The sequence below is a fragment of the Diadema setosum genome, chromosome 9 (assembly GCF_964275005.1).
Source record: "Diadema setosum chromosome 9, eeDiaSeto1, whole genome shotgun sequence".
NCBI lineage: Eukaryota > Metazoa > Echinodermata > Echinoidea > Diadematoida > Diadematidae > Diadema > Diadema setosum.
Genome location: NC_092693.1, coordinates 23,063,408 through 23,080,769, shown reverse-complemented (window position 1 = coordinate 23,080,769; position 17,362 = coordinate 23,063,408). Strand labels below are relative to the sequence as shown.

The 17,362-nt window shown below is 41.4% G+C and overlaps 1 protein-coding gene across 1 annotated transcript in view; it reads left to right on the top strand.

The window, feature by feature from the left end:
* The window catches only part of LOC140232613 (protein CBFA2T1-like), a 34,709-nt gene extending 22,313 nt beyond the window's left edge, over positions 1 to 12,396 (top strand). The window contains 10 exon segments of the mRNA XM_072312711.1: positions 422 to 565; positions 568 to 662; positions 1,773 to 1,830; positions 1,833 to 1,861; positions 3,589 to 3,770; positions 6,964 to 7,259; positions 9,090 to 9,172; positions 9,559 to 9,790; positions 10,337 to 10,527; positions 11,256 to 12,396. Coding sequence (XP_072168812.1) covers positions 422 to 565; positions 568 to 662; positions 1,773 to 1,830; positions 1,833 to 1,861; positions 3,589 to 3,770; positions 6,964 to 7,259; positions 9,090 to 9,172; positions 9,559 to 9,790; positions 10,337 to 10,527; positions 11,256 to 11,648 — 1,703 coding nt within the window. The 3' untranslated portion in view covers positions 11,649 to 12,396.
* Positions 12,397 to 17,362: the final 4,966 nt, after the last annotated feature.

Below are 17,362 nucleotides of genomic sequence, written 5' to 3'. Positions count from 1 at the left end.
TCTCTTTCCTGCTCATCCTCTTTCTCCTGTAATAACATCATCCTATTTGCCTTGTTTTTCAACCTGCAATTCCCGTGAGGATGGCTTTTTGTGCTTCAACCAATATTCTCTTATCATTCATTCCCCTACAATGTATCAGAGCCCCCATGTATTGTTGGTTTGAAGACTGGAAGCTGAAATTCATTTGACATTTGAGTTAAAATGTTTTGACTTTCGTACAAGTAAATGTTAGTATTAATAAATATACATTTTTATAATACCACACAATTTTTTTTTGAATAAAATAGAATTGAGGTGCAAACACCATCACATGGGATTTTTCAATAGAGAATTTGTATGGTAGGATCTGTTAAATGCTAGTCCCTAAAGAAATGCGTAAGCCTTTCTGTATCCTTCATTCCTCTACCCCTTTCCACATTAGGGTCTCTAGTAAATGGGCTTCACTCGCCTCGCAGCATGAATGGCACCCCGTCCCCGCCGTCTGGCCTTGGGGGTGGGGCCGCCGCCATCCAGGGCATCCCGGCCAATCAGGAGGTCCCGGCGGCGTGCGGGGCACGTCAGCTGAGCAGCTGAAGCGCTTCCTGACGACGCTGCAGCAGTTTGGGTCCGACATCTCGCCGGAGATTGGAGAGAGAGTGCGCGGTCTTGTCATGGGTCTCGTGGTATGTTTGGTCTTTCCCTGTCTGTTGTCCATGCTCAATTTATGGAGTGATTAAGCATTTCATAATGACATCATATAATTCATTTCCAATGTAGATTGATTGTAACAGGTTGTAGTCCTTGAAACAAAAGGTCAATGTCATGTCGCGTAGCGCTTGTCATTCCTCTAATTTGGTTGACTTAAAACTTTTCTCCTTGCACGTTAAGATCTCATAGAGACATGGAGAGAGTACACACTCATACACACATACACAGTCAAACATGTACCCTTAATACCTAGTCAGTTACCATTTGTACATATATGCGAGCATTAGATTTTTCAAAGGCTCCCATAATAACTCCCTATAAAATAAAGACGTGTGCCATTGCATTGCTCCATCCTTCCTCTGCAATAATCTGTCCGTAAAATTCCGCTTTGGACACCATTAGCAACAGATGCTGGGTAGTGCAGACCAATATCTGACAAATTATGATACAGTACAGAAGCCAGATGATTTTGTTCACTCTGCTCAGGTCTGTGAATTCTTACATGATCATGCCAAGAGAAATAAAGCTTTCTTGTTCAATCCAGTCTGACCAATATGCCCTGTATGGCATTTTAACAGTGCATTTGAAAAACAGAAATTGATTCAGTGAAACATATAGGCTACTGTATTAATTCCCCATAGACAACTGTGCAAAGTGGCTGTACAATAATACACCATATTTTACCTAGGCAGTTACATGATCGCTTGCAAAGTGTGCAAATTCTTGTAGCAAGTTAAGGTTTAAGTCATTTTTTTTTAGTGCAGTCGACGTGAAATTGCTCTTTACAGTTTATGCCTTCTCTTGATAATGATTGTATCTCTAGATAATGATTATAGAAAATAGTGATTTTAATGGATGGTTTGTTTTGTGGAATACCAGGGAAAATCTCACTCATAAGGGTTAAATATTCCCTGATATCCCATTCATTGCCATCCAATATAATACAAGTATGACATAGATTATGTTGCTCACTGTACTCGTAAAGATCCACACAATCACACACACACACACACACACACACACACACACACACATACACACACACACATACACACACACACACTTACTCTCTCTCTCTTTCACAGAATAATGCTCTGACTGTGGAGGATTTTCACAACAAGCTGCAAGAAGCCACCAACTTTCCCTGAGACCATTCGTCATACCCTTTTTAAAGGTGAGTATCGAGTCCATAAGACAAGGCGGAGAGTTATTTCGGTCATATCATCCCCCCACAGCGTCGGAAGCCATCATACTCTTCCTCTTCCTGAAAAACCCCTGCACCTGCATGCATTGTCAATACCAGTCAAGAGGCATAATGTATTCAAATTTATGGATGTTTCTCTCCAACCCGCCACGGGTGTGGTGACGAGTATGTCAGAGAACCTGTAGCGTACAGTTGGCATTTCTTTGGATTGTATGCAGGTAGCATCTATCAATACTCACTTTGTTGTACAAGCCTGTGGGGGGGGGGGGGGGGAAACAGAAGGAGAAAAGAAAAGGAAAAATTCCTGCACAGAATCGTCATAGCTGTTTGCAGGAGGCCGTCTAAATGGAAGTGTGTGCATATCATTTGGCAGAGTGACAGGAAAAACGGTGCTACTTGCAAATCGGCTGGCCTAGATGCCTTCTCCTCTGTGACTAGCTGACTTTCTCTTACACACTGTATGTATAATTTTTTTGGGGAACCTGCCTGATTATTTCAATGTTTGATTCAGTCGTGATTTTGACAGGGTCTTCTTGTAATAGCTCAAGGGGCCATCCCAGTCGATCCCACCGCCCCAGGAAAAGGTCACGAGAGACACGTTGGGGTATTCACATTTACATTTGGATCTATATTTCATTTTGCTGCGATCCTTTTTTTTTTCCCCCGTCTTTCTATGACACAACTTGTCAGTGACTCTTTGCCACTATTTCTCGTGTTTCTGATCCAGGCAAAAAGAAGGAAGAAAATAACAATGAAAAGAAACAAAAATGTGTGGCACCAGAGTTTGCCCGTGGGCAGATAAAATTTGATCTTTCATCGCTTGTTCCCTTTTCTTCCTTCCTCTTCAGTGTGATGGGTGCACCCGATGCCAACTTCTACTGTTCCATCTTCTCCCTCGGCTTCTTATAATATCCCCCCATGTCCGACCATCCCTCCATCTCTTTCTGCCCTTCCTGTCTACCACCATCCTCGCCTTTTCCCTCATCCTTGTCACGATGTTCCGCCTTTTCTCCCCCGTGCAGGTCTGGGAGTGAATGTCAATAACTGTAGTAACCCCCCATGGCTGCACATAATTAATACATACCATAAATGTTTACAAATTGTACTCGGGGACTACTACTTCTACTACTACAACTACTTCTACTGTTACTACCACTACCACCACTGCTACTACTACTACTATTACTATTACTATTACTATTTCTGCTTCTACTACTGCTACCACTACTACTACTACTACTACTACTACTACTACTACTACTACTACTACTTCTACTACTACTTCTACTACTACTTCTACTACTACTTCTACTACTACTACTACTACTACTACTACTACTACTACTACTACTACTACTACTACTACTACTACTACTACTACCACTACCACTACTACTACTACTACTACTACTACTACTACTACTACTACTACTACTACTACCACTACCACTACTACTACTACTACTACTACTACTACCCACTACTACTTTACCTGCCACCACCACTACTGCTACTACTACTTCTGCTATTGACAGGGCAGAAATCTCTGTACTTCAGGTCATTAGTGGTAGTCTTATCGCATAGCTGCAAGCAATATATGAGAATATTAGTCGTCTGTTTTGTAACAGAGACAGAGGCAGTCACTATTTCCTCCCTGCTTTAAATGTTTGCTCGTTCTATTTTCCCCCTGGAAACAGGCAAATCTGCCCCTCCTCCAGCGAGAACTGATGCACTCGGCCCGCCTGGCCAAGCTCAGCCCCCAACAGTACTACCTGCAGCACGAGCACCAACTCCTGGAGGCCAAGACCGGTGCCGTGGACCCCTCCGACCACCTCATCGAGGTCAACGAGAATGGCAAGAGGAAGACACCGGAAGAGCGGTGAGTCAACTAGGAGTCAACTAGGAGTCAATTAGGAGTCGACTACCCTACTAATCACATAATTTCTTCGTAGTTATTGTGGTTGTTATTATTAACATTATTATTATAATTGTTCGTTCCGTTGTTGTTGCTTTTGTTCATGATAGTTTTATTACCTCTGCCAAGGAGGTTATATTTTTGATGGCGTTGCTTTGTTTGTTTGTTTGTTTGTTTGTTTGCTTGTTTGTCTGTTTGCAAAGTAACTCAGAATGTTATGAACAGATTTGGATGAAACTTACAGGAAAAATTGATGATCATGACACACAAGGAACAGATGATTAGATTTATGTAGTGGTCTGGGAATTTGTATGAATTTCTAAAGGATTTGTTTATCTTTTGGCAAATAGGGTCAGTGAACATGGGAGTTGAAGCTGCGTGTATTTGAGGTTTGCATACGCACACTAAAGCGCGTGCTCTGCTCGAGGCGTTGCGCTGCAGGAAGCTGATGAGGTAAACACAAGGCCTCTTTATTGGGAAATTGGGCGATTTACATTGTGTGTGTATGGGTGGAAATGAGCTGCTTGGCAGAGGTCTGTGATCTCCGAGTGCTTTTCCAGTTATTATTTTTTGTTATTGTTATCATTATTATCATGATCATTCTTGTTCTCAGTCATCAGTATCATTGTTAGGGTAGGCCCTTTTCAGGGCCACATACATACCCAAGAAAAAATATGTGGTGCACCATTAAGCCTTCTACCACCCAAAGTATCATTGTTCTAATTGTGCATTGTAATTGAAAAGTTGCAGTCTGAAAATTAAAAAAAGGGACATTTTTAAAACTGTTTTGACAAGCATCTCAAAACGGAAGGATGAATTCTGTATATAGCCACTATAGCTTGATACCACAAGGCTTACTGAGTGTATTATACGTCAGATACATTGGTTGGATGTATTGAAAATATTGGGGTTTAGCCTATGAAAGCTGTAATGCAAGGAGAAGTGCTTGACATTTAGGCAAGTCGAAATCATTACAAGACACGCTGCAGAGAGAAATTATACGAAAGTCAGGGATTAACACCAAAACAGCTCTATACACATGATGAACAGCAGGCCAGCATACTATCATTTTATGCTGTATTTGTGTTCAAGTGATTTCACCTTTTGCAGAAGAGGGGAGGGCATTTTTTCTTTTTCTTTTTCTTTTTTTGTATAAATGGCCCCAAAATAAATTAGTTGAACAAGGCTCTGTGTCATCTTTTCCTCTTTGAATATCCTCACCCCCCCCCCCCCCCAACTTTGACCATGCCACATACCACGATGAGTCAGAGATGTGGTGGCTATGCATTCATTAGCCATCCCCTATTTGTTCACCTGTACACCCCGGGGTCATTCTCATTTGTGCGCGATGCCGTTCGTCTGCCTCTTTAACCCCCCCCCCCCCCATTTCTCCCTCCCTCTCTCTCTCTCCCGTATGAACAGTCCTCTGCTATCTGCCCGATGCGACCAAAGTAGCAAAAAGTAATTTGTTTGGTGGCATTCATATGAATTATTTTCAGCATGTATTCCGAGTATACCGCTGCATTGCAGACTGAAAAAATACAAGGGCAGAGGGGAAGACAGAGCTAGGCTAGGAGAGAAAGAGAAAAGGGGGGGGGGGGGCAAGGAAAATCAATTTGATTTGATTTGTTTTGCCGTGTGTCTTCATACTCGAAGTACCGGTGTACAAACAAAGAGTCCCTTATTGAATCGTCTGTGCAGTATTTAGACTTTATTTCCTGTGTGCTCTATTCTACCCTCCTCGTAGGCAGAGGGTACTTTATCATTTTTTCTATTGAGCTCTGGCAGTATTCTGCCAAGGGCCATATATGATTCATTAGAAAAAAAGATTAGTTAAATATCTCTCTCGCAGCATACCACTTTATTAATTGTAAAAATCCATACATCTGATTATATCGGCAATTTAGAGTAAAGAGGGATAAAGGAGAGGAAAATTTTTGTAGAATTTTTTTTCTCCTACACTTCATATCTAATATTTTTGACAGCTGATGTGTAAAATATTCCCTTTTAGAATAAAAAGTAATTGACTTATTTCTTTATAGCTCTCTTCAGCTGAGCTAAAAGTCTGTGTATATCTTGCATATAATGCATATTGTGAATATATTTGATGTGAATCCGTATTCATTTTGGTTCATTTATAGTGATGACTATAGATGCTTTCAAAACGAGTATGTTGTTAGAAAGTTTGTGATTCCTAAGCAGGAGTAAATTGGAGTAATTGATATTCTCATACCATCTTAATTACTTCCTTGGCAGGAGTAAAATCTGCACACTACAGTTTCCAAGAACTCATAGTTGTCGGTGATGACTACTAGTATACCTTTGAGACTCCTTTCTTGCATTGAGTTGTTTGTGTATGATAAGCACTGATATATCAAGTTCTCACAGCCTGTCTGTAACATAGGTTGCTCTTGTTATATCATGGCCTCGCGGACATTTCTGTATCTTCATTTATTGTACTCCATCTGAAATGACATGACAGCAAATAAATATACTACGTATGCCATGTATTTTGCGAGTATAATGTTTTGCGTAATTGGACTGATAAGACAATTTGTGAGCAGTTGAACCAGTTGAAATAGGAAGTAAGTCTTATCCCTTCTCAACAGGAGAATTAGTGATTTCCCACCATAGAGATGATGTACAGTGCATTTGTATTACACGAGACAATAATTTTGTGAGTTTTTAACCCGTTCCATACTGAATTCGGAAATGCCCATAGACTTAATGTACGGGCTACCAGGTTCCCATACGGAATGGGTTAATTTCGCAAATGTCATTGGGCTCACAAAAGTTGCGAAGATAAAAACAGTGCGAAATATACCATGGATACAGTAGTGAGTGTATGTTGATGTTAAGAAAGAGAAATTGGAAGTTGGTTCCTCTTCTTCTTGTGTGGCACCACTTGCCTGGTTGACACCATTAGCTGACTATTGCTAGTCACCTGGGACAATACTCATGAGGGGTCAGCATCACCCTCCTGTTTTCCTGTGTGTCTTTAGGGCTGACCATGAGATGGTGAAAAACTGAATATCATCTCTCTAAATGTATTATTTGATAGGTATATATTTGTATAGAACCGTACTAGGAAGTTGGTTGACACTCAAAGTCATGTCACTATTTTCCCTTCTTTGCCTCTCCCACCACCCGTCTGCAGAATGATGGTGAGACCAAAGGAGAACGGCTCCAGCGGCGGGGAGCGGGGCGAGGGCCCCCACCCCAAGCGGCACTGCGGGATGGGGTCGCCCACCAACCCGTCCCAGGTGTACCCGCCCCTCAACCACTTCCCTCCGGGGCTCTCCCACCACGCCTTCCGCATGGAGGAGCTGGGCAGCCAGGGGGGACGGGACTCCCGGGACCTGAGGGAGATGCGGGAGATGAGGGAGATGCGGGAACGCCTGGAACGGGAACGGGAACGGGAGCGGGACAGGCACACGCCACATGGTAAGGAAGGTGAATATGACAAAAACTTCTTTCTACTCTTTTATCAACCAAGCATGTTCATGAATTTCTATTCACTCGAGTCTGCAGTTAAATTTGAAGTTTGTATCTGTGATAAATTGGCAAAACCATGTACAATTGTATATTCTTGACACATAACAAAGACAATGCACCCCATTGTTGTCACACTTGCAAAATACTTTCTTTGCTTAGGAGTAGCAACACAGATATTTTTTTTGGGGACTAACTTTATTTCAGAAAATACACCAAACTTTCACTATTATGTAATTTTCCTATCTCTTCCTCTAAATTCCTGAGGTGTTTAATGTTATTTGAAATTTTCTGTCATGATAACACAAGCTCCAAACAAATAGTGCAATATTCATCAGACTTTCCAGTCCTACAGTGGGGATTAAACATACATACATGTACATTGTGGTGTGATAGTAAAGACATGAATTATTAGAGGCCAATTTTGCACCATGCTCAACACCAGGTATTGGATAAAACACCTGCAGAGGTATTAGATAAGTGAACTGTGTAGAACTCGGCCGATTTGGATGATTTTTCACAGCTTAATCTATGGTCAGTGGGTCATCATTGTGTTTCTTAGATTAGCACTCTTGTCCTGTATGGGATAATGATGTTCATTTTATGTGATAAATCAACTGATTGAACCCTACAGTATACTAAGCATTCTGATGATATCAGCATCTTTTTTTTTCCCACAAATTAGCAATTCAGAAAACAAGTGCAATGTGCCAATTCGGCAAGGTTGTTAAGTTAGTGACACCATGGCTTCTGCTGCTCGTCACGAAAATTATCAGAACAGACGGCAGCCCCGACCAAGTTTTCATTGTCATGCAAATTACCGCACTTTGGTTGTTTCCTTTCTTAATGAATATGCCATGGCAGAAAAACATCCCTCCACACTCCAGAACGGCAACAAATATTTCCTGTTTTCCCAGAGGTGTTCTCATGGTGGGACAAAAAAAAGTTCATTGTACACTTTTTTTTTGGTTGTTTTTTTTTTTTTCGGGGGGGGGGGGGGGATGTATAAGCAGTGTGTATAAAGCAGATATTGTAACAATCTGTTGCGTTAGCTGATGTGCCGACTCAATATCAAATGACGTCATTAATAGGAGAGCGTAAACTCTCCTACTTTGATGCATATGTTTGTGAGTCATATTTTTTCTAACTCGGGCATTCATAAGGTTTTTGAATGATGTATATACATATATGCGACACCAGCTGTGGAAGATATTGTGAACCTGATTTTAGATACCTACAGATGTAACACAAAAGGAGTGGACACTAAAGCAACAGATTTGAGGAGGGTGGAGTGAAAAAAAAAAATCTGACAAAATGCTCCAAAAATACCTTTAGATTTTCTATCTACAGTATCTAGGTAACACCGTGGTCACAGGACCAAGAGGGTTACATTTTAATGTGTTATTTGATTAGGTCCTAACCTCACATCAATTTATCTTCTTGCTGTCCAGTTGGTGTAACTGTCATACTGTGGAAGGGATTTACCTCAAACCTTTGCTACTTTGATTTTTCATACTTGTGATCTCACTTCAGGAAATGACTTCTTTCCAAAAGTTCATAGGAGGTGTACTTAGGGTTTGCCTTTAGAATTTGTCAGCTCTGACATTATGTGAGCCAAAGTCCAGAGACAGGAATTAGGAAACGGGTGAAAATAAGTGGCTCTCTGCCCAGCCATAAGTCAAGAAACATCCATATTTTTGTCCCATTAATTAGCTGTATCTGTTGTGATCACTTGATAGGATGAGTGACAATTTTCTTTTTCCATCTTTTCTCCCATCTCTCCACCCCCAGCATTCCCACCATTTAGGGAGATGTACAGTGACCCCATGCTGTTTGAAGACCGGGTTGAGGATGACTGGAAGCACGTTGAGACGGTGAGTGGCTCAAGACTTCGGTCGTTCGTGGTCACGATCCATCGGGAAATGGAGTCACCATTGTCACAAAATTGTTATCAGCATTCGTTATTCACTTTAGGCTCTGAAAAGTAAATGAGTAGACACCTAGTCAATGGATATAAGGCAGTATGAGAACCATTAGATTACAAATAGCCAAAAGAAGCATTGGCCTGTGCTGGATAGGATGAACCAAGACCAGTGAATCTTATCATTAGATGTGAAACAAACTAAAATTTTGTTTTAATAGAAAATTAAATTGGAGAAATAAAAAAAAAACAAATAATGCTGACTGCATAAAAGTGAAAGAAATTGATCGTCAGTAATTCGTAAACCAGGTGAATGTTTGTGTCTGGTTTGTTGCACAGATGCTGCAGTGCATCATTGGTATGGTGGAGAAGACGAAGCGGGCGTTGGCCGTCCTCCACCAGCGTAGCATCCAAGACAGGGAGGAGCTGGCCATGTGGGCGCGGCGACAGTCCTCCCAGGCCGGTGGGCCAGGGGCCGCCGAGCCGGGGTCCAAGAAGCGGTCCGAAGAGATGATGGCCCAGACCCTCCGACAGACGGAGGACCGGGTGACCGAAGTGAAGAGGAGAGCAGGTGAGGGTATGCTCCGGGGGAAAAGGAATAATGGGACCGATGGGGTGGAAGGATTGTGGGATTAACAAGACGACACTCTAGACTGGTTTAGAAAGAGAAGAGATACATATAGCAAACCACAAACAAAGAGCGAAAGGTATGTGGTGGCAAAGAGGATGTGGAAGGGATAGTGAGCGCAATGAAAGAATTAGGAATGAGAATGCTGTGCATTGACCCATCACCTACTCTGACCTGGTATGTCTTATGCAATAAGTTTAGTGTTTTTCAGAATCTCACAAGAAACAGTTACAATTACAAAAATCACAGACTTACAAATTTGTTAGTTTATACAGTTTTCCAGAAAGGGAAACAGCTCAGCAGAGATGTAGCAGAGGACGTGTCATGGAGGGAGATATTAAAAACTGCTCTCTCTCTCTTTATGAAGATCAAAGATTTTGAGTTTGAGATTGTGTTGAAGAAGAAGACTAGATGAAGTTTAAGCTTGTAGGGATCTATAGAAGGCGATCAATATATTAAACTCATGTTCACTCTTTCTGTGCGTTGCAGAGGAGGCGGTGAATGAGGTGAAGCGGCAGGCGGTCTCCGAGCTGCAGAAGGCGGTGTCGGCTGCGGAGCGCAAGGCCAACGAGATGGTCAGCGCCGAGAGGACCAAGTTGGAGAGGGCCATTCTGGAGGCGAGGCAGCAGGCGTCAGAAGAGGCCATGGTACTCCTCAACCACCAGGAGGATTCCAGTGAGGTGAGACAGAGGAAAAAGCAGTAGTATTGAGTCACATGCAGCTTTCAAGCTGACTACGAGTTACTCTTGTGTGATGGATACTGGTACTGCCTGATTTTTGAAATCACCGTAATTGATTACAAATCATCATGTAGTAACCACGATTAGGTCATAAAACCTGCTATAAGTAACAACTGCCACATTTCTATGACAAATTTGCTCCCAGCCAATCAGATGGCTTATAACAACTATTGTAACTTGGTATGCTCTGAAATGGCAATACTGCCATCATAGCTTTTGGGGTAATATTTGGCATATTCATCACTACCCAACCAAAATAGTGTTATCACGCATTTCTTTTGCATTTGTCTCCATTTTGGAGCAAAAATCAACAGTTTCTGCAGTCATATGGGAACTATGATTTACCTTTGAATTGGAAGGAACAGGGTTCAAGCCCGGCTACAGCGCTGGTGTCCTTGAGCCGCACTGTTTATCTGCACTGCACCTGTCTTTAACTAGAGCTTTTGATAGGTAGTGGATGGAAGTTGGATGCGAATGTTTACCATGTGTCGAGGCTGCCATACTCTAAAAGGAATGATAATTTTCCCAGATTGTCACTATTTCATTGGCTTAGTTATCATTTGTAGCTACTACGAAACAGTTGTGAAATGCTCACCACATTGAATGCCATCATATTGTACACCTCACAGAAGTGACATTGTTGTATATCACTTGTGCTTTCTGTGCAGAGCTGCTGGAACTGTGGACGTAAGGCTAATGAGACGTGCAGCGGCTGCAACACGGCACGTTACTGCGGTGCCTTCTGCCAGCACAAAGACTGGGAAAACCACCACCGGATGTGTAGTCAGTACGCCACATCCCAGCAGTTCCCTATGCCTGGCCGAGCCACCCCCAGCCAGCTACCACCCCCGCCCATAGCCTCTGATGTCGTACCATCCCCCGCCGCCCCCGCCACGAGTAGCTCCGCCCCCGCCGCCGTCGTGACGACAGCCTCGGCATCATCGGTCGTCGCCACACCAACATCAGCAGCCAGCCCAGCCGGTTCACATCACTCTACCGCCTCGAACCGATCGGGATCGCCACCTGGCACGGCACCGACTGCTGTTACACAGGAATCGTAGGAGCTACTGGAGACATTGATGGCATAAGAGGGGATCAAAATGAACCTTGATGCGATCCCCCATAGATTGTGATATTTGTTGTTGCGTGGTCAACCGGACCCCTCGAGTTCACCCCTCGAATGAAGACTTGCAAGTTCCTGGAGTAACTGCCCATCTCCCTGCAGTATGAACTGCTAAAATGTGCTCTCTAATCTACCATAAAGTTTGTTCAGAGCAGCAAAGACTGAATGTTCAGAACACAGAGGTAGAACAAACACTAAGAATCTTTGCACAGTTGCACCTGAGCAGTTGAAATTTGTGGGAATCGGTCTTTGAGCAGCAAAATATCCCGATGGAATTTCATCATTTGTTTGACCAATCCCCCATGTGTAGAATACATCTATACATTCTAAGGCCAGTGAGGGATTACAGCAACAGAGGTAGACAACTTATTAGTTGTTGTTGTTGTAGTTTTTTTTTTTTGATGAGTAGATATTTCCTGCTTAGTAGAGAGCAGTCATTGATACTGTTGGTATTTGGAGTGTTTAAAAGGCAAGGGTTATTTTTACTTATTTTTTCTCGCTCATAAATCGTGCATGGATGTGACATAACCCAAAGATCTCCCATGCACCGAGACATTTTTCTTTTTGCCACTCTTCTCAGCTTTTGATCAGTGTTATGCGTAGCATTTAATCACAGCCCTTGCAATGTGTCAAAGAAAGTTGAGCAGTGAGGCTCAGTATACACACACAAACACACACCCATTCCCCCCCCCCCCCCAATATTTTTCCCCTGTTGGCTTAACTTAAAGACTACATCAGTCAGAGTATAGGACTGCAGTGCATGGTACAAGGAAAAGGTGGAGGTAGTCATAAACCATGACTGAAGTTAGAGTGAAGAATAATCGAGGGTGCATTCAAGCACTCTCCTAAAGCGTACCATACGGTAATGTACCCACACCAGAGGAGCATTCGAACGCTCAAATGCTCCCTAAGTGTACCATACCGTACTATAGCAAACCAAAAGTGAACCACTTGCTGATGTGCTTCAAAAGTGTACCGTAACTGTACCAGAAGTTGGCATGACCCGAATGCATATAACATGCACATACATCATAATGTAAAGAGTTTACTCCTTTGTTCGGGACATCTGTAAGTAGCTTAAGTATGCCAGGTGAATGGCCTTCTTGCTAATAAATGTGTAACCCCCTCTACAAATAATTCATGAGGTATGCTTTCTCCACAGAGTGCTCGAACACTCCAAATCTGGCACAGTATGGTACAACATGCATTGGATCGGTTCACTGTGGTTCACTTTTGAGCACTCGAACTCGGCCTTAAACACAGTCAGCATCTCCAGCTTCAATCCTCCCCCCCTTTTTTTTTTGTTGTGGTCCTAACAACATTTCGCATTATGTGACACAAAGGTCATCCTTGTCATCCCAATATCAAACCTCCTAACCATTCTGAATTTGGAGGAAAGAATCTGAATTTTGACCATTCCCAGCTCTTGTTTGAATTGGAGCTTCCTGATATTCCTTTCGTACTTCTGAGCCAAATCATCCCTGTTTTTCAGTCAGAAAGGATGGAAAGTCTGCAATCTTCTCTCATCCAAAACAATTTTCAACTTGGGTTAGTAGTACCTACTTGGGGGAATCTGGGCCATGTTGTTTGCACGTTTTCTCTCATTTACAAAAATTTCTAGCATTTCTTGACCTTTCCCTCTTGCAGAGGGTCAAATATTCTCTGAAGATGCCCAATTTGAGATTTTTTTAAGACTCAGAATCAACTTCAGCATAAAGGAGATGGTAGCATATGAATTTTGGAGGATGAACTGTAGGTCATCTGATTGAAAAATGCTTAAGAAGAGCCTTTGGAAGTGTACTTCTTTTTTTTTTTTTTGCATTGAAAAATGACATTCCTCACAGCCAACTTATGTTTCAAATATACAATTGTATGAGAGTAAAGATGGCAATTTATAGTCTGAGGAATGATTTGATCAGAAGTAGCAAGTGTGTGTACTGAATGAGTAGATATTTCAGGAAGAGATGCCCTCATTCCTGGATGGGTGGACTCCAAGAAGACAGAGCAGGGCATGCCAGCTTAAAGGAAGTATAACGTCTGCACAAATTTCTGTTCGAGCCATACATTGGGCGAGAGAAAACATCAGGACTTCAGGGTTGTTGTCGGCTGATACTCAAGGTGCAACGTGCTGCTGCTGAGTTGATTGTATCCACATGTCACACAAGAAGGGTGCCCCCTCTTCTGATCTTGCTTAACATTCCATCCTCAATGAAGAGCAGCGCTGTAGATCAAGATGTGTAACAAGTGTTGACTAAAGCAGGGAACAGTTGAATTTAAGGGATGGGAAATTTCCTATGAATTCTGGTGTTTTGTGGTGTTTTTCAGGTTTTGTTGAAGCTTATCTGGTATTGATAGTAATAGTCTGTGAATTGTGCACAGCTCTCCTCCCTATTTTCTTTTTTTTTTTTTTGGTTGCCTTTGTGAAGAGTGACTGTAAAGAAACAAAAAAGAATTGTGCATATATTTCACAGGCTCTCTTCATCAGCCGTAGGGAAATTCTTCTGCGTGGATATATGCTTGATCACGGGATCCGTTTTTGTTTGTTTGCGTGCGAGTGTGTGTGTGTGTGTGTGTGTGGTTTTGCTTCACACTTGTTAAGCCTCTGTACATCCTGCTTTGTCACTTGATTTGAGAAGTGATTGGTTTTTTTTTTCTGTGCAGTTTTCAGATTCTGCTTTTATGTAAAACAAAGAGTGACACAGTTTTCATAGAATTTAACAATTCACACAAGAATTGTAGCCAGTTTCTCTGTTACTTCTTGAACCTTGTATTTTCAAGGCACAACCAGCTCTAAAGAACCTGCCCGTACACCTCCAAGCACAATGTTGAAATCTCACTTTTTTTTTTTTTTTCATCTATTATTGGTATCATTTTCTGGTTCTTTTTCACTGCCAGTTGTTAGATTTCAGACCTCATGCTTAAAGGCATCACTTCAACATATTTCTGCTATAAATTGTTGAGTCAAGTGTTGTATCCTATGGCACGTTGTTTCTTGTAGCACTCTTGATTAAGCGAGAACGAGTCACTCTTTACAAAATTGGTCTCCGTGTGCGCACAAAAATGCAATGTTGAAAAGGAGTGCCTGTGTTACACATTTCACTGTAGTGAATGTATCTCAAAATCACTGCCACTTCTGAAGTGCCACATGTTTGGTGTATGAAAGTACTAGCCTTTCCTTTCAATTTTTGTCTGCAATCAAACTAAACCCTTTGCAAAATTTCATCCACCATGTGTAGGCAATCAGCAAGGTCCCTTGATTTACCCAAGTATAATTTGATGACACAAGACAAAAGCACCTTCAATATTTTTTCTGCTTAGAGAAGGCAGTTATCATATTTGTTTTGTCTTGATCATAAAATCAGGCCCTCAGCTTCACATTCTCGTTGATTTTCACCCAGGTATTGCATCGTAGGGGTGTGTGTTTGTGTGTGCGTGATCTTGTGTTGCAAATGGTTCCATTGAAATGCAATCATTTTGAAGCAGCCTACCTGCTTCATTTTTTGTACTCCTGAGCTCATTTCATGGTGAATTGGATGGAGGCCTTTTTGCTGAAGGGTTGTATGCCATATGACTAAAATGTACAGTGGGCTTTAAAGCGTGTTTCCCCTCTGATTGTGAAGCAATTTTTCACGTGTAGATTAAAGGGCAAATGCAAGTTTAGTCCGCTACAATTGTGACCAAATATACAACTCAGGCCTCGCAATGAAACAGAAGATGTTTATTTTACTACCATGAACAGTATTGTTAGGTGATTTTTTTTCCCCCTGTAGGTGGTACATTCAATGCTGTTTCTATACTTTCTAGGGGAAAAAAAAAAAGAAACCAAGTTTCCATGTGTGATATGGAAAAAATAGATATTCCCATGTTGCAGAAATATATTTCTCTCTCCTTTTCCAAGTCTGTTTAGTTCATAATTTTCCCCAGCTTAGTGTCACATTTTCAAGGTGTGCATCACCTGTTTTTTGTGTTTTTGGTTTTTTCCTGGGAGCACCTATATTGTGGTGTTTATATTTTATTCTTGTTTGTATCTTTATACCAAGGGTACAGGAGGAACCATTTCCTATTATGTAACACATAAACTGTTGAACAGAATACAGAAGGTTGTATTTTGGGGGCCACTTCCTAGACATGTATGAGTTCATTTGTGTTGTTTGAGTGTTTTATGAGCATCTGTGTCACCAGGAGTTAATGTATGACATATTGTTGAAAGCTGTGGTATACTGAGATTTTTCTGTTTTTTTGTTACATGTATGTGGTTTGCATTGTAAGACACTTGTGTGAGGGGGAAACACATCCCCTTGTGAAATTTCCACGTACATTTCTGTACCATTTTTTTCCTCCTGGAAATTCACTCTGACTCTGGTAATAAATGTAAATTATTGTGAAGATGAACCTGCAAGCTTCGTTCAGTGTGGTCCTTTCGAATTGGCAGAATAGAAGATATACTGTGTGTGAGTGTGTGTGTGTGTGTGTTTCTATGTGTCTGTGTCTGGGTCTGTCTGTCTGTCTGTGTATGGCATTTGTTACGGTGCATGTATGCGCTTAGTATGTGTGTGGTTAGCATGGCTTTTGCGACAACTGATTATGAAGAGCTTCTTTCCAACAGCCAGTGTATTGCCGGACAACAGAATGTACATTTGACAAAATAGATTCTGATTTTTGTCAAATTTTGCTTGCAATGCGTATCACTTTCAGTCACTCTATCTGCATGCGCCAAGTAATGAAATAATGACATAGAAATCTGGCGCTGTATTCATACCTGCCAACATTTCAAGATGAAATATCTTACTCATGGATTGCAAAAATCTTATTGTCTATGCAAACTGAAGTTAAAAATCTTACTTTCAGTCAAATCTTCAGAAAATACACATGAAAGGTATATCTAAATATTTTTTTAAAATCTGATTTCTCTGACAGAAAATCTGATTTTGCTATTTTTTACGTAAAAAATCTGACTGAATCTGATAAAATCTTACTAGTTGGCAAGTATGTGTATTGTATCAACACCAAAAATTTTATATTCTAATTCCACTGAATTAGGCCCAAACTGACCATGTGCCATGATATACGAGTACCATACATGGCCGGCCTTTTGTACCTTTTGGAAGGGAACTCTTCGTTTGTATGTGTGCTTGTGTGTTAAAGAATGACATTGTTACACTGAAAACTGATAGACCTATATCACTGTATGAAAAGATAAAACTCAACTTTCATATTAGATGATCATAGCAAAGAGGCCTCTGTGATATTTATTACAAATTCGATCATCAGAAATAGCATGAACATCGCAGAGACTCGTGACTTCATAATACATCTTTTATGTACATGGTATGAACACGATACACCAGGTTCTGTCATCTCAACAAGAGGAGATCAAACTATTTTCAACAATATGGTACATCAAATGGAAGGAAAAACTCGAGTGCAAATGCAGTCGCACTTTAACACTCCTATGACCATGCATAGTACAATAGCTGAGGTGAATGTTCAGAAAGCTACATCATATAACCAGGAGCCTGCTAAACAAGACAATAATATCATTGACATGATTGATTTAGGGAAAAGACTGGACTACACATCCCATGAGTAAATGCCTCAGCAAGCCCCAAGACACAAAACAAACACCATGCTGAGAAAACGGATGATAAACCC